The sequence below is a fragment of the Diorhabda carinulata genome, chromosome X (assembly GCF_026250575.1).
Source record: "Diorhabda carinulata isolate Delta chromosome X, icDioCari1.1, whole genome shotgun sequence".
Classification (NCBI taxonomy): Eukaryota; Metazoa; Arthropoda; class Insecta; order Coleoptera; family Chrysomelidae; genus Diorhabda; species Diorhabda carinulata.
The window spans coordinates 15840417-15861029 of NC_079472.1; the positions used below are offsets into that span (position 1 = coordinate 15840417).

General features: G+C 30.8%; 5 protein-coding genes across 11 annotated transcripts; 2 read left to right on the forward strand and 3 right to left on the reverse strand.

Moving 5' to 3' along the window:
- The first annotated feature begins 514 nt into the window (after nucleotides 1-514).
- Nucleotides 515-6970, forward strand: LOC130901909 (uncharacterized). Of its 4 annotated transcripts, XM_057813588.1 has the most exons (9): nucleotides 742-825; nucleotides 948-1168; nucleotides 1226-1490; nucleotides 2725-2949; nucleotides 3013-3039; nucleotides 3099-3401; nucleotides 3488-3736; nucleotides 5616-5728; nucleotides 6507-6587. In XM_057813588.1, exons 1-8 carry the CDS (start codon nucleotides 781-783, stop codon nucleotides 5718-5720), a joined length of 1440 nt encoding a protein of 479 aa, XP_057669571.1. In that variant the 5' UTR covers nucleotides 742-780; the 3' UTR covers nucleotides 5721-5728; nucleotides 6507-6587. The 4 variants fall into 4 exon arrangements, with proteins under 4 accessions (XP_057669574.1, XP_057669569.1, XP_057669570.1 ...); XM_057813586.1 differs by lacking the exons at nucleotides 5616-5728; nucleotides 6507-6587 and adding an exon at nucleotides 6664-6970 and having other exon boundaries at nucleotides 544-825; XM_057813587.1 differs by lacking the exons at nucleotides 5616-5728; nucleotides 6507-6587 and adding an exon at nucleotides 6664-6970 and having other exon boundaries at nucleotides 741-825; nucleotides 3488-3646.
- A 98-nt stretch (nucleotides 6971-7068) lies between these two features.
- On the reverse strand, nucleotides 7069-9701 carry LOC130901912 (sodium/bile acid cotransporter 7-like). The gene is made up of 5 exons (XM_057813596.1): nucleotides 9473-9701; nucleotides 9199-9418; nucleotides 8992-9142; nucleotides 8644-8887; nucleotides 7069-7424 (listed from the first exon to the last, which is right to left on the reverse strand). The coding sequence occupies exons 1-5, from the start codon at nucleotides 9582-9584 to the stop codon at nucleotides 7135-7137; spliced, it is 1017 nt and encodes a 338-aa protein (XP_057669579.1). The 5' UTR covers nucleotides 9585-9701; the 3' UTR covers nucleotides 7069-7134.
- Nucleotides 9698-13912, forward strand: LOC130901911 (uncharacterized). The gene is made up of 5 exons (XM_057813595.1): nucleotides 9698-9849; nucleotides 9907-10136; nucleotides 10192-10741; nucleotides 10802-10894; nucleotides 13656-13912. The coding sequence occupies exons 1-5, from the start codon at nucleotides 9792-9794 to the stop codon at nucleotides 13829-13831; spliced, it is 1107 nt and encodes a 368-aa protein (XP_057669578.1). The 5' UTR covers nucleotides 9698-9791; the 3' UTR covers nucleotides 13832-13912.
- A 90-nt stretch (nucleotides 13913-14002) lies between these two features.
- On the reverse strand, nucleotides 14003-17062 carry LOC130901910 (protein-cysteine N-palmitoyltransferase Rasp). Of its 3 annotated transcripts, none has more exons than XM_057813592.1 (6): nucleotides 16961-17062; nucleotides 16727-16908; nucleotides 16137-16676; nucleotides 15001-15218; nucleotides 14630-14949; nucleotides 14003-14577 (listed from the first exon to the last, which is right to left on the reverse strand). In XM_057813592.1, the coding sequence occupies exons 1-6, from the start codon at nucleotides 17046-17048 to the stop codon at nucleotides 14486-14488; spliced, it is 1440 nt and encodes a 479-aa protein (XP_057669575.1). In that variant the 5' UTR covers nucleotides 17049-17062; the 3' UTR covers nucleotides 14003-14485. The 3 variants fall into 3 exon arrangements, with proteins under 3 accessions (XP_057669575.1, XP_057669576.1, XP_057669577.1); XM_057813593.1 differs by having other exon boundaries at nucleotides 16727-16901; nucleotides 16961-16982; XM_057813594.1 differs by lacking the exon at nucleotides 16137-16676.
- Nucleotides 17063-18717: 1655 nt separating this feature from the next.
- LOC130901915 (uncharacterized) lies at nucleotides 18718-20200 on the reverse strand. 2 transcript variants are annotated; one of them, XR_009060337.1, is made up of 3 exons: nucleotides 20008-20200; nucleotides 19138-19866; nucleotides 18728-19063 (listed from the first exon to the last, which is right to left on the reverse strand). XR_009060337.1 is itself a non-coding variant. In XM_057813602.1 (2 exons), the coding sequence occupies exons 1-2, from the start codon at nucleotides 20073-20075 to the stop codon at nucleotides 19608-19610; spliced, it is 327 nt and encodes a 108-aa protein (XP_057669585.1). In that variant the 5' UTR covers nucleotides 20076-20200; the 3' UTR covers nucleotides 18718-19607. The 2 variants fall into 2 exon arrangements, 1 of the variants encoding a protein (XP_057669585.1); XM_057813602.1 differs by having other exon boundaries at nucleotides 18718-19866.
- Between the last annotated feature and the right edge of the window lie 413 nt (nucleotides 20201-20613).

Genomic DNA, 20613 nt, shown 5'->3' on the forward strand with positions numbered 1-20613 from the left:
AAACCTTCCATTCCAAAACTATTTCCTAAAATTTTTCTTAATGTTCGAATGAATTTTACAAAACACTTCGTATACTTAAAAATATGTTTACCGCGCTTCATCTCATCTGTCACTGTCATTTACTTATTCATTACTTCAGTAAAAAGTCCGTTAGTTTGATGCTACCATAAAACAGAATCATTTTGAAATTTCTTCTTATTATGAACATAAAGAGTTTGCTGCTATTTATAAATGGATATATTAGTTATAATAATAATTTAAAATTATACCTTTTATTATATTATTTGAAATATTCTTCGTCATCTATAATTTCTCTTACTGTAACGTAATATTAAATCTGCTCTTAGACTTTCTAGCACAGATCTTCGGGTATGTTCTGTACTTTCTGTCACTGTCATTTCTCAGTAACAAGTACGTTCATTTGTCAGCTCCATAAACCAGAATATTTTGTTCCATTCAGATTAATACACTCTATACTATTATTTTATCTATTATCTTGATGCGAATGTGCTACGTCAATTTCTTCTTATTCACTGATGTTTCCCGCCATTTATAATTATTAGATATTACAATAAATAATATGATTTTGTTCATTATATATTTAATGGTACTATTTAAAAGGTATGTGTTGACTAATTACGGAAATATACGTTTGAATATAGGAAACAGCAATGTGGTTGGCTGATATATTAATTTTGAAGATCGTTATAGCTACGTAACTATGTACAAATTTATTGTTTAAAACATTTGAAATTCTATTCATCAAACATCAAAGCCAGAATGGCTGCAAGATCCGACAAAATTTTCCGTGAAATTCTATTCAAAGTAAGTATCCAATTATATTATTTAATTATTAGATAATGATAAACGTTTCCTATTAATTTTTCTATAAATAGTGGATAATATCGTAATTATTATTTTTTATTTATGTATTTAATTATTTTTAGCATTACAGATACAATTCAAAAATAGTATCACCCATTTTCTCCAATGTAACTAGAACATTTACACAAAATGTAACTAAGAAAAAAGTAACTTTATTGAAATTAACTAAAAATCTGTTAGAAAAAGAATTTGTCAACAGTAATTTGCAGCCTGCACTGTTGCCGGCGTTCTCTACATATCAAAAGATAATTGAAATTAAAAAACCGTCATTTCAACAAACTAAGTAAGTAAATTTTCAGGAATAATTAAGATGATGTTGTATTAACACTTTTTTTTATAGTACCAACGATGTATTTCCAAGAAAAAAGTTCTCAGATTACCTCTTCAGCAATTTAGTTCAAACAGACGGGCTAACGGCACAAGCTCGACATTTCTCCACGTTGCAGTCTTCCACTAGACATTATTCCAATAAAAAATGGGGAAATCAGATGGATGCAGAAAATTGTCCTCCTGCCAAAAAAAGTTGCAAAGCTTGTCCCAAATGGCAACTACATAATTGTCCCCCTCAAGCTGATAATTTGGATTGTGCAAAACCGTATACTGATGTAAGTATAAATACAATTTTATGTAAATATATTAGCTTATAATTGAAATTTTTAAATGCGGGATTTACATTAAGAATAATTTTTTTATTATCTCAGTTATTTACCAAATGTAGATTAGGTTAGTACACGGTCATCCTCGAATTTAATGTGTTTATGTGACGTGGCGAGCTGAATTTTATTTGTGTTGAATACAGGGTATAGTCGTGAAGACATCACAATACGAGTTATAATTGAAAATATAATATAATTGAAAAGGCATTTTCAAAAGTAATCTATCCTCATAGCCTGATGCATCCATCAATATGGGTCCACCAACCTTCAGTGACACCATAAGGATATTGTTGGGGGTCGAGAAAATTATAAGTTCGGCCGTTATACGAGGTATAGTCGCGATGCTAAAAAGGAGTACATTCGGATGTTTCCAAAGTTAATCTACCCTTATAAAATACGTCATATAAACACAAAAAAATCCACAATATGGATGCATACGAGGTTTGGAAGGCCCAATTATATATTAGGTGTTGCCAATTTTATTATTGATAATTATTTTTCTTATCAATTATTTTTCCTAAACTTGAAATTAAATACTTTCATTTGCAAGAATGCTCAAAATTATTATTTGGAGCCGAAAATATTTGTTAAACTGATGCCCTATTATAATTATAATTATTCAGTTTTGAATGATTTCAAAATTTTTTTTATTCGGTGAATCAAAATTTATGTTGTAAATACTACTTTTTAAATCGATTAAATTACCCTGTAAATAGCAGAATTTAACTTCTGCTATTTCAATTATAACATTAAAATTAGAATCAAATAAATTACCTGAAAGATAAAACACCATTTGACTGTACTATAACTTAAAGGCGCGCGCGCCAAGTCGACCTTCACGTTCGTACAAACCAGTGTTGCCATACTTTTTTTATATTTCTGACAAAATCATTGGAATTTTCCTAAATAAATAGTTGTGAACATGCCGCGTTGTTGTCAGATGTTATAATAAGAATGTCTCGATTTAATTTCAATAAAATTGATTAAAAATAGTGAATAAATTAGTTGGAGTTTATAACTACTTTTTTTTCTTGATGAGTCATGTTGATTTTAAGTTTCTTTCAATATATGATATTCTGATAAAATCGAAATACATCGAAAACTTATTTATAGTAGATAATTTGAAAAAATGAGGTTAGGTATTGCTGCAAATGGTATTAAGACGTAAACGTCCAACTTTTAGCCATGTTGTAAAAAGAAGTTGGCGCCGTATCCAAGTTACAGCGAATTATGCGCAGAGAGGTTAGAGGACGATCCATCGGAATGTATGCAATGTCCTTGGAGCAAGTGCGGTGGAGTCGACAATTTGAAATATCCCAAGAGAAGATACCACACCGGTACCCGCGCAGCTTTCTATCGTTTCCCAACCACCGTCGACGTACCTTTATTGAATATCACACAGAATTTGGTTAGTTTTTTCTTATTTTCAATTTTTTTTTTGAAAATACTGATTTTTTGACATTTTTTCCAGGTACCTATTAATTGTGACGCCAAAAAGGTAATTTATTTTTATATATAGGGTGTTACGATAACCTTATTTTTTCTTTTTTTGCTTAGCCACCTTGTAAACGTCCTCCGGGTAAATGTGACAGAATCCAAAAGACGGAACCGTGCCCGGAACCGCAAAAAGGACCGTGTCCACCTCCGTTTGAAAGGAAAAAGTGCGACAAAGAAAAAAAGGCGAAAGATCGATGGGTGGACGTTTACCGCATGTGGGCCGACAAGAACAACGTCGTACCCGAAGATTGGAGCGTAATTATCCCAGTGGAAGAACAAACTCCCGCCGCAGCAATCCAGACGAAGAAAGAAGACATTTGCAATGAAGACAGGATAACGCCAGATAACAGCTGCTGTCTCAAAGTAAGTCGAAAATTTTGATGCGAATAATTTTTGTTGGACGTATCGCGTTGTTGGAAGAGCCGTCTTCATTTTTAACGAAATTTCAGTTGCCATTCGACAAAAAACAGATGGACTACGAAAGCATTAGGCACAAACAGTGCCACAAACCCAACTGTAGGAGGAAGAAACGTAAAATGGTACCGGACGGTTGCGACGGCTCGTGTAACAAGAAATGCGCAAGTCCGATTAATGCGACTCTGTCTAACGTGAGTTACGAATGTAGTAAAAAAAAGGATAGGTGTACAAGAGGCGATTGCTATCGACCGAAATGTCCCGATACCGATTTGAAGATCGATGTGAGTCTGAAAAAACGAAAGAGAAAATAATTTTAAATGCGGTTTATACCGGGTGATGATGATAATTATACAGAAATTCAATATATCATTGAAAACACCAATAAGTTGACAACCAATAGTCCAAATATTGAAAATGTTTTAATATTGTTTGTGTCGCCATCTGTCGATGAGTTAGAGGAAGCATTCGGCCATTAATAATCGAAACTATAAAAGGTGGGAGTAAGGAGAACTCTCTCTCTTATGGGGTTAAACTCTCAAATGTGTCCGTCTTGTTCAATAATTTTTTACAATAACAAACAATTCGGGAACGTAATTTTATTTATAAACATATTATATAGCACGTAAATGTTGAAAATATATTGCTAAACTGTACTCGTAACGTTGCAATAGCAGCTTTTTATAATGTTTTTTTACAAATTTCTTCAGAAGCAGTAGCGCGATCTAATAGTTTTGCACTATTATTAACAATTAATAATCTGTGACGCCATCTGTGCGTCTGTAGTAGCAGTAAATTTATTGGAAAGAACATTAAATCCACCATTTATAGTCCAAAAATTTGTTTTGTAATTTCATACATTGATCTGTTTCGCCATCTCTCAGTCAGTAGAAGTAGTTGTATTAATAGGAACATTAGGTACACCATTAATACTCCAAACATTTGTTTATTTGTAATTTTATTTCATATATTGATTTGTTTCGCTATCTACCAGTAGGTAGAAGATTTATTCATTTAAATGAGCTTCATTTGGCCATTGATAGTCCAAGCATTTGTTTACTCGTAATTTTATTTTATATATTGATTTGTTTCGCCATCTACCATTCAGTAGAAGATTTATTCCATTAAATAAGGTTTCATCTGGCCATTGATAGTCCAAACGGTTGAGTTGGGTTTTGATATTTCAGAATTTTGTTTCCTTTAAGATATATAATAATCTGTAGGTCAAAAGATTAAGCTCAAATTTTAACTGCTGTTTCATGATTGGTGTCGCCATTTGTTAACCAGAAGTGTATTTTTTTAACAGTAAAAGCAAAACTTTGACAACTAATAGTCGTAAAATTTCATGTTATTTATAATATTAGATTGATGGTCTGTTCGTGTATAGTATCTTAACAACCTGTACAAAAAAAATGTCTTGAGAGGAAACGAAATATTAGAAGTTTTTAAAATTATTAGACATTTATTTTTCTATTATTCTTTAAATCTAATACAGGGCGAGCAAAAATACTATGTTTACCGGTATTTTTAGACTAATCGTCCTGTGTATTTTAACACAATCAAATTACATTTACTATAGTATAATTTATCCTGTTTTTTTTTCGATATCCCATATAATAAAACATATATGTTGATTATCCTGGTATTTTTTAGCACTATATGTGATCATAATAGTTTTTTTTTGTACACACTATAAAAAAACTATCAATAATTTCGACATGTGTAATATTTTGACGCATTTGAGTCACTACATAATAATATTAATACTTACCAAGGCACGTAATTGTTGTATCACCCCGTATAAATCCATTTCGGACTTGTCACGATGCATTTTTTAAAATTTGTAAGTTCCTTAAGTGTATAGTGAAAAGTGGGTGTATCAATCGATATATAATTTGTTTTTTCGATGGTAAGTGCAGAAATTTTTCAATAAAATTGCAAAACGAACGGAACTTGCATTTTTTTATAAATGCAATGTGACATTTCATGAAAAATGCAAGTTCTCGAAGAAATTCACTGACATCTCGAATTAATCTTTTTTATAATTTGTTTACTTCGAGTTGAAAGTTGTTCTTTCCTTCGAAGAATGGTTATTTTGTAACTTGTATAGATTTTATAAGTAAGTTTATATCCCACCTCTGTAGAATTTTATCCCGTTTTTAGCCACGCTACAAACCAAAGGATCCTTGTTGCGGACGTGAACCACTAAGAAGGAGAGACAAACCGAAAGTATTTGTTCCAGATTCACCTAATCATGATAATATTTGAAAATAACCGTAAGTAAAATAAGATTTTTCGTATAAAATTTACGTTTTGGACATGTATGTGAAAAATACAAATAACTTTTCTATGGTCATATTAAAATGTTATTGAATATTTTTCGCTAATTAAAAATAGAAATTTTATACTGTATTTATCATTTTTGCGGACTTAATTCGATAACTTATCAATAATCATTTATATTTGACTGCCCCTGTATATAAATTGTCTTCAACATTTTGGTCAATTGAAAGTTTGTATATTAATTCATTTAGTAACTAAAAGTTAGAAAAAAATCCATTTTTTTGTTCATACAATGACTGTTAGATGAGCGATTCTCAAAGTAGTTCAAATGAACACCCATAGATCTAGAGGAATGACTCGAAGGGGGTTTAAGCATTTATTCAATATTGGATTGGAGTTGTCAGAATGATTCGTCGGAGGTCCCTGAAGGCTCAAACTAGGAGTCTATAGATGAATTTCCATATTTAGATCAGTGATTCCTAAAGTAGTTCAAATGAACCGCCAGAAGTTCCTGAAGAGACGACTAGACACAAATTCCCGTCTTTAGATCTACACATTTTTTGACAAATTTTTGGGATATGGATGAAATGTAATTGTAGGGGGATAATAATAATTTGAAAGTGGCCCACGAAGAACAAAAAGTTTTAGAACAAGAGGGACAAAATGAGCTTTAAAAAAAATCAATAGTTATAATCGAATGTAGAAAAACTAGAATTATAAACACAAGATTATGGGTAGGTTATTACTTTAATTGCAATTTTTTTCTTTCAGAGTTCAAGTTCTGCAAGATCCGATGACGAAAGGCAGCAACTATATTTGTTTTTATTGATTCAATAAAAATTTGAAGAACTATTTTGTTGTAATTGAATCTTTAAATTTTTTTAGTGTTTTTACCATCTAAAAAAGCAAATGTTGAATTTATTTACAGAACGGAATGGAATTGGCTAAAGAACATGACAAAGGCCATCCACCTCCGTGTCCTAATTGGAGAAAACCTAGTAAACAATGTCCCAAACCTGAAAAATGTAAAAGGCCCTACAGACAAGAACACGATTTACACGAACCCTTTTACAGGAGACAGAAAAGACCTTGGCCAGAAATTGATACAGGACATGGGGAAAGAAAACCAGATTTATACTCGTAATTTAATGCCTCTTATTACTTTCACAAATTAAACGAAAATATTTAATGTAATCATATTAACAAATTTGGTTTTCCCTGTATACAAAAATAAACGGAAATAGTTCGATTCAATTTTCGAACAAATACATTGTAACTATGTGATTACCTCTGTATCATATGAATATGATTTTCAAAAATAAAACTATCAAAAAAAATATGAAATGTTTTCTTTAATAATTTGAATATATTGAATAATGGAGCAAAAATATCATTAAATTTAAATTGGTGGTCGTTTTGATCCTTGCATGTGCGTCCAATCTTTGAGTTGAGGCACTACGAGCCCCCCCAATATTATTTGAGTCGGGTGGTAGACCAGAAGTGGTAAACTTATCTGACTCAAGTGGGAATAACCATGAAACATTATACGAAGAATCGGTATACCCAAAGTGAGAGATTTGTGTGTGGAACAAAATACTATGGCTATGATATCTTGAGGACTGAAATATCTTCTAAATCTGCTGGATATATTGAAGCTGATTAACATCAGAGTCAGCTGCATCAGAAGAACTAAAAATCAAACAATATTACTATCTTTGAATGTAAATTTGCAATAATCTCAACAATACAGGTAGTGTCTTAGTTTTAATATAAGACACACACCGGTAAATCTCTTGACCCCCTTGTAAGACAATACAAAGTTTAGCATAACCTGTGCATTCAATTTTGCTCATAATTAATAATTACTCAATAATTATACCCAAATCAATTTTATTAACAAAACAAATGTCTCAGTTATCAAAACATTAATAATAAATGTTTTTAGATGAAATTTTAATTGATAAAGACCTAAAATCAAGATAATTCATCAACAAAATCATAAAAAATAGGTCTAGGGGTTGATTTTAGAAAGCAGATTTTATCGAAGATTCACTACTGCCAGAAGACCTTTAAAAATACCTCAATTCACAGATAGCTAAACCCTCTTGGTGCACATAAATTGCCTTTTATCCCATTTTCATTGATCTTCGTCTTTTATTTCAAACACTCTTAAGTGCAGTGCGTTGAATCTGTACATTGCAGTCTCTTCTAAACGTAGCCTTTCACATGTCCATTGAGACGTCAGTGCTCCGATAAGAATAATGTTGCTGTTACCTAGGTGGACACATTCAGCAGATCTTCTCTGGTTCTCTGTAGATTATCCCAGTAGTTTTTACCCCCATCTACCTTCTTTTCCATTTTTTTCTAAATTCTACTGTAACCGATACAACAAAAAGGTTCAGATCCTATGAAGGGTTTGTATGCACCTACTATTACAGCAAGTCTGTCAGCTATTTCGTTTCCCTCTACTCCAGTGTGTCTAGGAATCCTTTAAAAATCCTAGACTTACTAGGTAACACATAGCTGGTCCTCATAGCACACATAAATTGGATTTTACCCTATTTTTCCTGGTAAGTCCCTGGTATCCATATACTGATTTTGTTGAAAGGGAATATGCACCACAATTCATGATAGAACTGGGGAAAATTTTTTTTATCAGCAATAATGCTTGACAAAAATTTGTCGGAAACTGATATGCAAAGTTTAGATAGTCCAGTAACATTGCTAGATATATAGATAGATAAGGAGCTGATTATAACTTTAAGAATACTACTACGCAAGACTTAAATAATAATCAAAATCAAATAATAATTTTTTCAATGCCACTGATATGAAAGAAATTCGAAGAATCCAATAGTTTTATGTCTGTACAAAAAGAGACTTTCTACGATAAAAATAATATACAAACCTGAAAATACAGTAAATAGGACATCCAAAGCAGAAAGTCCTGTTTCTGGAACTAGAAAAGTATCACAAAATGTAGTGTAAATAACAAAGAGCAGGGCACTTTGACTTATTGTACTTAAAGGCAATTTGTGAATGTTTACATCAGTGTATGTCTTCAAATATTGACCAATTATTAGAGGTAAAAGTACGGAAGTTGTTAATTGGAATATTGTATCTAAAAGAGGCACCACAGTAGTAGACCCAAGCTGGAATTTAAAAGTAAAAACAGTTGGTAATATCCATACTAAAGAGTCTATAAATTACTGTAGTAATAATAATAATTCAGTCTTCAAAATTCAAATGTACTCACTTGAAATAGTAATAAAATAGGTGTAATTACAATGCCCAAGAAACTACCTAATATAGAATTAAAAATAGCAGCTGTTTCGTTGCCTTGTGCAGCTCTGGTTAAAATAACAGCAGATGAAACTGGTGGTGGCATACTCGCCACAGTTATGATCCTATTAAATTGATATAATCGTTAAATTGATTAATTTGAATGTTTAATAGTATTTACCCTTTAAGAACCCATGGATGTACGCCGAATATAGACAAAAACTTAATAAATATAATTGCAAATAGAGGTACGAAGAGGAATGTAAAACATTGAATGAAGGAATGTAGTTTATATTGCTGTATAGTCTTGAATATAGTATCAGTTTTTAAAGATAATCCACTTATGAGGAATATAATAAATACAGCTCCATATTTTACAGTGTATTCGGTGCGTAAAGGTCCTTAAACATGTTTACAGTTAGATTCGGTACTGCCAAGATTACGAAAGATTGTACCTTGTTTAGATCCCAATTTGGGATAAATGGCAGCTGTAAAAATACAACATAAAATACCGACCAGAAGCCAATTTTTTTGCAAAAAACGATAAGGCGTAGTGCGGTATTTCATGTTTTCGAAAATTCGAACAAATTATTTGTTACATTTTGTAATTACAAATTGAGGTTATGAAATATGACGTGACCGTTTCTGTATGTGTATTGGTAGGTATAAAATCTCATACTGAATAAAAAGAAGAAACAAATGTGATGAATGTCATCAACTGTCATTTGTAAGAGTTAGTTTTGTTTTCATTTCTTTTTTAAAATTTTTATTAAAATGGAAACTACATTATATGATCAACATTCATACAATAGGTCGAATATTAGATCGATAAGTGAGTAGAAATAAAAAATTTTTTTGTAAAAAAATGTAATTTTTATTTTCTCCTAAGGGAGTCCCTCCCCAAACGTACTACCAGGTATAGACAATGAAAATAGTCCACTCCAAATAGCTTGTACACAAGAATCCACTGATGGTATAGATGTGGTGTGGGATTGGAACTCGCCACAAGGTAAAAAACACCCAAGAAAATGCCAAAAACGGTTGTTGCAATCTTCTAAAAAACCAATTAAGAAACATCCCTCTGTACAAGATTATGAAAAATTGAGAAAAGAATTACAGGTATGTGTTATCTTATTTAGTTGTTAATAAAATTAATAATATTTAATTTTTATAGTCACTAAACGAATTAACTCTACCAGACCGTGAAGAAAATCCTAAAACTTCCCCAGTGAAACAATCCGAATATAAATCATTAACTGGTATATTATTATTAGATGCACCTAAACAGAAATTAAATGACGAAGAGTTTGATGAGTTAATGGATGATGAAATAAATGAGAAATTATTTGCTATTAGTCAACAAGTTGCAGAACAGTTAAATTCTAGTGATGATAAGGCTAATTTAAAAACTAGTGATAAAAAAGTGGATGATAAATGTAATTTAAAAACCAGTGATGATCAAGAAAACAACAACAAAAGTCCTGTAAGAAATAATCAAATAAAATTTAAAAAAACCAGTCCCAGAGAAAAAGCCCTAGCAAATGATTCGTTTGACGATTTATTAAGAAGCGTGGACGTTGATAAATTAACTGGAGATAGTCCTAAAGAAGAATGTATCAAAAATGAACAATACATATACACCTCAACACAGATACAGACAAATTCAGGAAAAGTAGAATTCCATAGGACCCAAAGTTTCGAAATAGCTAATAGTATATCACAAAGTAAGGTTAGCTTCAAAAACATTTTCTTTCTTGATGAATGATTTCTCATTATTATTTCAGTTTCAAGAAAATGTACTCAACAACAGATAGAACAAAAGAGGAAGGAAGCTTTAGCAAAACTAGAATCAAAACGAAAACTTGATAGACATTTTAGTAAGTATAATTGTGATTCTTTACTCCCAATATACATGGAACAACCAAAAAGAAACTACTCAAAAGTGAATAACTGGTTGTCAACAGATTAGTGACATGTTTTTGCACATACAGCAGACTCGATTATGATAGAAACTTGACTCAAAAATAAACAAATAATTGTATTGGAGGGTTTAGACAAGGCAGAGGAATATCCGACCAATTTTTTATGATAAAACAAGTAATAACTGGATAAAGAATATGAGATACCAACATACATCCTTTTTGTTGATTTCAAAAGAGGTTATGATAGTGTCAACAGAAAAAAGTTGATTCAAATATGACGAGAATTGGAAATTCTAAACAAACTAATTCAACTAATTAAGATTACATTAGAGGACATAACCAATACAGTAAAAATGAATAACAAGAAAAGTGATCCTTTCAAAACACAACAAGGATTAAGACAAAGTGACCCTCTATCAACATGGTTTTATTTAATCTAGCTTTGGAAGGTATAATAAGAAGAACCAGTATCAACAGAAAGGGCATGATATTTAACAAAAGTCATCAATGCTTAGCTTATGCTGATGATGTGACGTTAATAGCAAGAAGCAGCAACTAATAACACCAGCAGAAGAATAGATAGGCCTACACTACGATAACGACAAATCAAATGAAAATAAAGAATAAATGTAGGAGCAGGACAAAAAACAATTTCAAAATACATAAACATGATGGGACGTTAATAGAATTTGGGGAAGTAAAAAATTTTTTGTATTTGGGCATACCACAAGATAATAAATGCCAAGAAGAAAAGAAAATCAAACTAAGAATTGCCAAAAGTTTCAGCTGTGCAGGTAACCTTAGAAAAATATTAACATTGAAAGAGATATCCAGATCTATGAAAGTTTGAATTTATAAGAAAATTTTAAGACCCACCCTGACATACGCCTGTGAAACCTGGATAATGACGAATAAAACTAAACAGAAATTGGGAGAGAAAAATATTAAGAATGTTTGGAGGAAAGCAGAAAGAATTAGGATGGGAAATAAGATCAAACCATGAAATCTATATATTTTTCAGTGTGTCAGTTCAGCACGTTTATAAAGACAAAAAAGTTACAATAACTAGGTCACTTAGAATTAATGGACCAAGACAAACTCTTGAAACGAGTTGCATGGAAGATACCAGAGGACAAGGGACCAAATGAAGTGGAGAGAAATTATAAGGCTATGGACCTAAAATGAAAATACTCGACTATTACAGAAAGAGCAATTCAAATTATATGATATCCAGAGTTGATCAGAAACTTGTACAGCCTAGAGCATGGAAGGAAAGTCACTGACCTGACTCTGTTGTACCAATATACTACCATGGTAGATGGTTTTCTGAGCTATCCAATATAATCCCTCCTAGAGCAGTAGTAGCAATACCTAATCAACAGGCAGACGTGCCTCATGAACACCAAGTTCGCCTGCAGACGCTTAAGACCTTCAATTTATGGGGACTCCTATTTTTGGAGAAACGCAAGCCTGTGGAATCAACAACTCAAACACTACAACCTACAGAAGAACAAGATGAATATCCCCAGGCACCATAGAATGAGTCACACTCTTGTGCTTGCTTTTTACATAAAAAATAACAAATGTAGTTCCAAGACACAAAAATAAATTAAATGAAGGCAGCAATTTTACAAATTACTGACCTGTTGAAGTGAAAAATTTGTTATGTTGTGACCAGACGACAACAAAATAACCTTCATCCATTGAAACCCTCGAAAGTCAGGTTATTCAAGTTGCCATCAAATCAACAGGTCGAGTTTCTTCAAACCGGTTGCACTGGTTGGTAACGATTTGCCCCATCTGTAGTTCCCCATTCAAATACAAAGATTGTTACTCATTGCAAACTGTTCAGTGATTTGGGTCAGAAATGAGTTTCTTTTGAGTTGATCCGGGTGTATTCAGCCTTATAATTCCACTTTATTTTTATTTATTAAGATCAATATTCTCTTGTTACAATGTCTAATCGATTTGAACTATTTAATTTTTTCAAATTTAACTAGCAAACAAGTAATTTGGTACATATTCACTCAAATTCTAAAGATCAAAAATTTCATGATTGATTTGATGATGCTAATCTGTTGTTTATTGAAATAATTCATTTTACTCTAGAAATTCAAATCTAAATGAAGTTTTCTTTTGTTTGGATCCCGATATTTGAAAATAGTGATGCTCATCTTTGCTAATATCTCGTATTAGTGGAGAACTTTTCAAGTATACTGGCTATATGAGCAAGTTATTTGAACTACTTTGAGTTTCGGTAGTTCGTTTATTCTAACCTTAAAAATGGGATAACTTCATGTTGGGAAAATATTTTAAAAATCAATATTGAGAATTGTATCGGCAAGTATTGATTTCATTCTCTTATTGGTTCTACTAAAAGTTTCATCTATTTTTTTATAAAATTTGAATAGCTTTAAAGTATTTTTTTTAGTCAATCATTTTCCTCGTATGATAACCATTTGTAAAACATGGATTTTATTGTTTTTTTTTCATTTTAATGATGTTAATTATTGTAAAAGTTCAATTTTAAGTACTTTTTAAATATGGAATATTCTAAAATCATATTTATTTGGATTTGTTATCTCTTGTATATATCTTTTTAGTTCCTAAATACTGAATTCCCTAATTAAAAAAAAGAGATTTGAGCTGAAATTTACTACTTCGTAGGTTATTGTGAAATTGTGTATTTCTAGTGATATTTTTGATGGATTTTTAGTTTGTTTACAACAAGAAATCGAAAAAAAACGGTTGCAAGCTTTGGCTAAAATGGAAGCCAAAAGACAACAGGATATTATTGAAAGGAAACGACAAGAAGCCTTAAAAAGACTCGAAATGAGTAGGCAAAAAAATGCCGGTATGGTAAAGAGCTCCTTAGTAACCAGATTAAAATAAAAATTTATTTATGTATTTACTAATATTATTATGAATTTATTTTGTAAGGAAAAAAAATAATTACATTTTCCATTTTCGAAAGTTTTTGTTCAGTACCAAGTTTCTGTTATAAAAATTCAATTGAAATGTGGAATTGAAGAGGATTTTGAATTGGAAAGAATACAGAAATGTTTTCAAGGTACTTTTATTGCTTTTTCAAATATTACAATTAGTTTTTACAGAAATGAAAATTTGGATAAGACAATTAATTACTTTTTAAAATTAATAACAAACAATGAAATTCACTGGAAATGTTTTTTCTCTCAACTTTTTACTTTTTAGACTTTTTTTTTAGTATAAAATAGTTAGTCATAGATCTCTATTGATAAAAAATTAGTTTCGAAAGGCAGGTAAAAATTAACATTTCTATCTGTTTATTTATATATATTTTTTGAGCCCTGTTTTGGTATTCGCTAACAATATAAATATTGTTTATTGCTATTTGAAAACCTTTTATTCTGTGGGGGAACCTTTCACATTTCTATATACAGAGAATTTCATTTAAAATTTTACTTACTACAAAATTAAGATTTTATATAAAGTATAGAAAAACGTTTTATAATATATATATATTGTTTATTTATTTATCCATTTCAAAGTATATTCAAATATATTCTACATTTTATTAGCTGGAAGGAATTTCAATTCATAAGAAATTTGGCAGCAACAATAAAGAGCCACAATTAATATGACGTTCCCATAATAATCTGAAAATATATGAACATTTTACATGAAAATTACTTAGGAAAAGGCCATTACCTGAAAATATTCGTTCAAAAAACAAATGTCCTACGTCTGCACCAGCGAAAAAGTAAAAATTCGAAATAGCAGATAATCCCAATAAAAACGCTGCAATAAAACAATCTTTTCTACGTTTCCAAGATTGTTTATATACAATTATCTTTTCGTTTACTTTTTTAGGCCATAAAAAATCCTCAATCATTAATCCAGAATAATTTAGTAACGCCCATATTAGTATATGAATATCAAGACCGTGCCATACATAAACAAAAGAGAAACAAATAAAACTTCGTATGGGTTTACTTGTAGTTATATTAGTCAACGGTAGATAAATACTTCTGAAAAGACATAAATTTTTTTAAATATAATAAAGCAATAATAGAACTCACTTTATAAGAAAGTTGTATAATCCAGGATCAAAGAACTTCCACATTTCAGAGTACAAATGTATTCTACCGATACATCTAGGTAAACAAGGAACTTTAATATCTTCAAAAGATGCAAAACTTGTACTCATACCATATAAAACAACGTATTTCAAGTGAAAAAACTGACCCATCGCATACCCATAACCATATAAAGACCAGCTATTGAATTGTTTAATCATCTAAAAGGAATACGATAACTTATTTTATACATTTATATTTACTTAAAGAGCAACTACAGAAAAAAGAAAAAAATAAGCTAACACGTCTGATACATCTAGTGAAAAGTAGCAGAGTTTAATATTATCCCTGAACCGGGAAAACCCCACACAAAGTTTCTTCCTTACTCTCCTTTATAGAAAAATAAAATATGATCCCATCACAGTAATTCAGGTTTAGATCTAATTACTAATATAAAAGTTGCTAGAAGAAAAGAAAATTTGTTCCACAATATTTCTAGATGTGGCAAAGGCATTCGATAAAGTATAAGGGGTATAAGGCCTATACAGTTCTCCGATACTTCAGAGTCCTTTATCTCAGAATTAAACAAGAGGAAGCCTGAACTTGAGACAGTAGTGTGTTGGGCTTTTCATATACCTCTTGTACACGAATGACATTCCTAAATTGGGAAATGGTGACGATACTACTATACTAGAAGTGGGAAATAGCCATAAAGAAAAAAAGATAAGTATCAATTAATAAAATAGTGGACAAAAAATGGAGGGTTAAAATAAAAGAACACAAATCTTAAATAGAGGAACATATTAAAGTAACATTCTTGATGATGGAAAGCTCAAGATAAAAAGAAAATGGAACGACATCAAATTAAATATAAAAAAATGTATTGGATGAACAAAACTCCACTCTGTATACAACAAGCTTCGTGAGTATACTCTCGAACTCATCTGGTCACCTTTTCGAGTTTGTTAAAAGTAGATTAATATGTGTGTTGAAGTGTATGTTAGTTAGTGTACAAAATTAAGTTAAGTAAGACCTTAGTTACAGAGTTGTAATTTGTGTTATAAGTTGCAGACTGATCTTAATATTAGATGGTAATCTTAGCACAAGGGTGATTGTTATTTAAAAAAATATATATTTACCTGAGGATGAAAACCTGCAGCACTTACATATACGAAATGAAGACAGACGTGACAAAAAATATACCAAATTATGGTCCTGCAGATATTCTTACAAAATTGCTTAAATGTTACCAAATAAACTTCTTTGAAATAATAATTAGCTTGATATTCTTTATATAAAATAAAAGGACCTGTTAATACTGTTGGGGGATAAAGACAGTATGATAAAACTTCAAGTAAATTATAATTTTGATCAGTTTCTAAATAAAAACTTATGCATCTTAAATTAATCCAAAAAAGAGAGGAAATGAGGATATACAATTCGAAATCTTCAACGTTGAGTAAATGAAATACTATCGAATCACCGCTGACTGTTGATTTAAAATAATTTAAAAATATTAGGAAGAATCCAGAGGTGATCCACACTGAATAAATTCTATATTTAAAATGGCTACAAATATGAAATACCATTGGCTGTAGTAATATTAAAAATAAAAACACATAATTCCATTTTATTAATATGTAAGTAGTCGTAAAAAGAATTTGCCATAATTGTAGCACCTAAAAAATTAAAAACAAAATATAATTTTCGTAGTTAATTCACGACCAACCTGTAAATGTTTTATCCGTTTCTTAATGAAGTATGAAAATATTAAATAAACCGCAATCCATAAAAAATATTGTTTCATCATAAATACGATTAGTTCCCATTCTAAATCAGATTTATCTCTTTTTGGTAAAAATGATAAATCATCTGTAAAATCATTGTAAATGTCTTCATAATAACTGAAATCTAAAAACCGGTTAGTTTTTGAATATTCACGATATATATTTACTATTTTTACATTGAAAAGAGTTAAATGAAAAACAGTAAACTGAATATATAACTAATAAAGTCCATCCGAAAAAATAAACAACTAATTCAAAATTCATAACCACAAATCTTCTTCTTCTTTTTAGTTTGATGATATGAGAATATTATCAGGTTATTCGAACTACTTCCAGTAGTTCGTTTATTGTAACCTATAAAATGTGATATATTCATTTTGTTTTTTTTGACAATTTGAATAGAAAAAAGAGGAAAACTAAAAATTTGTGTCGGGAAATACTGATTCTCGTTTTTAGTTCTTTTTATACGGACGAGATTTCATTTAATTTAATAAATTTCGTCCCATAAAAAGTTGTAATCTTAATGGCCCCGACTGGAGACTCTTCCTCAGGAAATTGTATTTGGCTTCAGCTGAAGTGTATATATTCATATAATTGGATAGAGTGAACAATAAATATCAAATTGGATGTCACAAGTTTTTTAATAGAACGAAATTTAAAGTAAAGAAAAAGGTGAAACACTTTCGAAATTAATAAAAATGAAACTATCTCTGAACGCGATTCTCCAAATTAATATTAATTGTAAATAATAAACAAACGGTTCGGCAAATAATAAATTCATTTTAAAAAGTAATACAATTAGCATTAACAGCGTATCCAGGAGAGTACAACAAATACAAAGCAGTTATAAGTTGACAACAACCCTCATTTATATATGTATATACCAAAGATAAGAACTGAAACTTATCTATTGAAAGCCAGGATTGTTGTAACCCTTAAACTGAGGTTCAAGTTGAGATAATGTTGTAGTGGGGTAGCAGTAGAGTCCTTAATTTTAGCTACCATCCAACCTGGCAACTGTAAAACAGCAAATGTAAGAAATAGTGTCACCACAGAGTTTAACCTTTGGCATGAGTAGCAGATAGAATCGACTTGCGCACACATAATGCGTAGTGCGGCGAAGCTCCATCCTGCATGAAATGATGGATGTCCGCGAGTTGGATCGTAAATCTTCGAGCATATCCAGATAACTTTGGCCCCTACATGTGATCCTCAAAAAAGCACGGATCTACGAGATCTCCTGCATGGATACCTGCCCACACCATAGAGATATTACAGATAGAGTAGGCAAGCTATAGGTGCCCATACAAGTGGGAGCGTCTGGCCGATAAAAAGAGAGAGCGAATAATTTATGTATTGCTGTCTCTGTCTAATGGCGCATGCGCGTCGATTAGATTTCGTGTCGGAAATTGAAACAGAATAAGATCTTTCCTGCAATACTGTTGATAAACGAAATCTAGTTCAATAAAAACAAATGTATATTTCCCAAGTAATATTCAATAAAAATAGGTTGAGCTAATTTACAAATCATTAGGCTAATCCTCTCAGACCACAAGCTTTTGAAGTACTTCACACCATTTATATCCATGAATGCACGGCCAAGGTGTCAAGATCTCAGCCTTTAGATTTTGCTTTTCTCGGTTTGATTCCTGCAAATGCAATTTTTTTTATGCCAATATATTTATAGGAATATTGTTTTGAGAGAATTTTTTTGTATTCTTTTAGATTTTATTTGTGAAATTAATTTTGCATGGCTAATTAATTATCATTATAACTGAAAATTTAGTACTATTGTATCAATCAAAATTTTTTATTGCATTCCATTAAGTCAACATTATTTATCAGTAGCTCACGTAATTTCAAGAATAAATTCAGTTTATCAGTACATAAACAAAATGGAATACTCTGAAGGACCAAAACTCAATTAGAATTAAATAAAGCACTTTATTTAACAATTCTTTATTAATAAATTAGTACAACTACATAAAAAACCAGTAGGTATACTAATATTACTTCTGGCTTTTCAATAAAATCTTTTTAATTGCTATGATACATTCGATTATATTATATTTCAAACAATAAAATTTTATATATTCAAGTTTTCATAAAGCTTGTGTTTACTTAAAACTGTTAGTTTCTTCATAAAATATTTTTCAGCAATAAATAACAGACGACTAGCCATTTTTTATGCTCATTATAAATTATTTTGCACAGTATCTTAATAATGAGATTTATAAGAGTCGATTTGTTTTATCTATATCGAGATCCATAACAAATATCTGGAACAAGAAGTAAACATATGAATATATATATTCATGAGAAGCTATTTAATAAGAAATTTTATAACGCTTACCTTTTTATAGTGGTATCAGGTAAATTTGGTTGAGATTTTTCGCAAATGGCAAAGGAGGAATTTGCAAAAAAAATAAGTGTAAAATGAATGTATCTATATATCTATATATATAATTATGAGCGTAGAATTAACCTTTTGAGATTTGTACGATTATCATTAAGCTGTGTATTACTAAATACAGTTTGCTGTGTGATTTGCTCTTGCAACACTTGAGTTAAAGAATTATTTCTTGAAATGTTATAGCAATGGCTTTTTGACAGATTACTGCTCGTCCCAACTCTATAGCCACAGATGAGTTTGTTGGAAAAATTTTACTTGTATCCAAATCCACAGCCACAGATGAGTTTGATAATAGATAACTGACAGGTTCACAAAAATCTTGCTTATTTTCACCAAATGCTTTACTAGTATTTGCAGGCAAATGATTGTTGATAGAGGGTAGCAAATTAACTACGGTATTTACAGAAACATTACTGACACATGACTGTTTTTGCAAATTCAGTTGTTTCATCTTTTGTGACTGGGTAGCTAACACTTTGAACTTTATCTGTTGATACAAATCTGCAAGGGGCCACAGTTTTCCTTAAAGATCTCTTAATTTTACTTCCATCAGAGTCTTCATAGGCACTCGTATCAAAATGATCAGTGCAAAGTTTTGTATACTTGGTTATAGAACTTAGTCCAGCAAAAGCCATCCATTTCTGTCTTAAACCATCATCATCTGGAAATCTACAATAAACAAAACATATTTTAATGATAAAACATTATATAGATAGTACTCATTTTTATAACACTTCTTTTTTAATATTGTGCATACAATCAAAACAACATTTTTGCTAACTACTTCTTGAATTACTTATACGGACTTACTTATGAAAACTGCGACTTTTATCTCCAGGTATTGGTTCTTTTTTGCAGAGAACACAGTAGTAAGGCATATTCGACAACAAATGTTTAATAATCTTTATCACATTATTTACATTGGGCAAATATAATATTTATTTACAGACGTACAGGTTACGTTTGCACTTTACGTTGCCCGTTGAATCAGAGACACGCATGCGCAGTACGCAACAAAAGAAAGAGATAGAAATACATAAATGACTCTCTTTCTCTTTTCATTCGCAAGACGCTCTCACTTGTAGGCATGCCTACTCTATTGGTAATATCTCTATGGCCCACACACACCCTCCAGTCAGGTTTAATTCTTCTTCTTTCTTTCATCCGACTACAGAATGGTATGATTGTAAAGAACTGCAGATTAACACAGCTGCTCAACTAATGACAGCGCCACTGTTTACATATTATCGTTCTGGTCGTCCAGAACGCAACACGTCGGCAACAGAACCGGTTTTCAAGAATTTCTGGTACGTATTACAAACTGTTTAACGATTAACAAAAAAACTCTTTCTTGAAGCGTTAAGTTCGGTTATTCATTTTAAAAACGTGTCTACTCGTCGATCACGTGTTATCATG

Excerpts from the sequence above, each read along its gene's own strand:
- LOC130901909 (XM_057813586.1), top strand. The coding sequence starts at position 781 with ATGGCTGCAAGATCCGACAAAATTTTCCGTGAAATTCTATTCAAA. Across the intron at positions 1,169-1,225 it reads CCGTCATTTCAACAAACTAA|TACCAACGATGTATTTCCAA; the intron begins GTAAGTAAATTT and ends TTTTTTTTATAG. Across the intron at positions 3,737-6,663 it reads ATACCGATTTGAAGATCGAT|AACGGAATGGAATTGGCTAA; the intron begins GTGAGTCTGAAA and ends ATTTATTTACAG.
- LOC130901912 (XM_057813596.1), bottom strand. The coding sequence starts at position 9,584 with ATGAAATACCGCACTACGCCTTATCGTTTTTTGCAAAAAAATTGGCTT. Across the intron at positions 9,143-9,198 it reads CATCCATGGGTTCTTAAAGG|GATCATAACTGTGGCGAGTA; the intron begins GTAAATACTATT and ends TCAATTTAATAG. Across the intron at positions 7,425-8,643 it reads CCTATTTACTGTATTTTCAG|TTCTTCTGATGCAGCTGACT; the intron begins GTTTGTATATTA and ends TTTGATTTTTAG.
- LOC130901911 (XM_057813595.1), top strand. The coding sequence starts at position 9,792 with ATGGAAACTACATTATATGATCAACATTCATACAATAGGTCGAATATT. Across the intron at positions 10,137-10,191 it reads AATTGAGAAAAGAATTACAG|TCACTAAACGAATTAACTCT; the intron begins GTATGTGTTATC and ends TAATTTTTATAG. Across the intron at positions 10,895-13,655 it reads AAAACTTGATAGACATTTTA|TTTGTTTACAACAAGAAATC; the intron begins GTAAGTATAATT and ends ATGGATTTTTAG.
- LOC130901910 (XM_057813592.1), bottom strand. The coding sequence starts at position 17,048 with ATGAATTTTGAATTAGTTGTTTATTTTTTCGGATGGACTTTATTAGTT. Across the intron at positions 16,909-16,960 it reads TTCATTTAACTCTTTTCAAT|ATTTCAGTTATTATGAAGAC; the intron begins GTAAAAATAGTA and ends ACCGGTTTTTAG. Across the intron at positions 14,950-15,000 it reads TTATACAACTTTCTTATAAA|AAGTATTTATCTACCGTTGA; the intron begins GTGAGTTCTATT and ends ATGTCTTTTCAG.
- LOC130901915 (XM_057813602.1), bottom strand. The coding sequence starts at position 20,075 with ATGCCTTACTACTGTGTTCTCTGCAAAAAAGAACCAATACCTGGAGAT. Across the intron at positions 19,867-20,007 it reads AAAAGTCGCAGTTTTCATAA|ATTTCCAGATGATGATGGTT; the intron begins GTAAGTCCGTAT and ends TGTTTATTGTAG.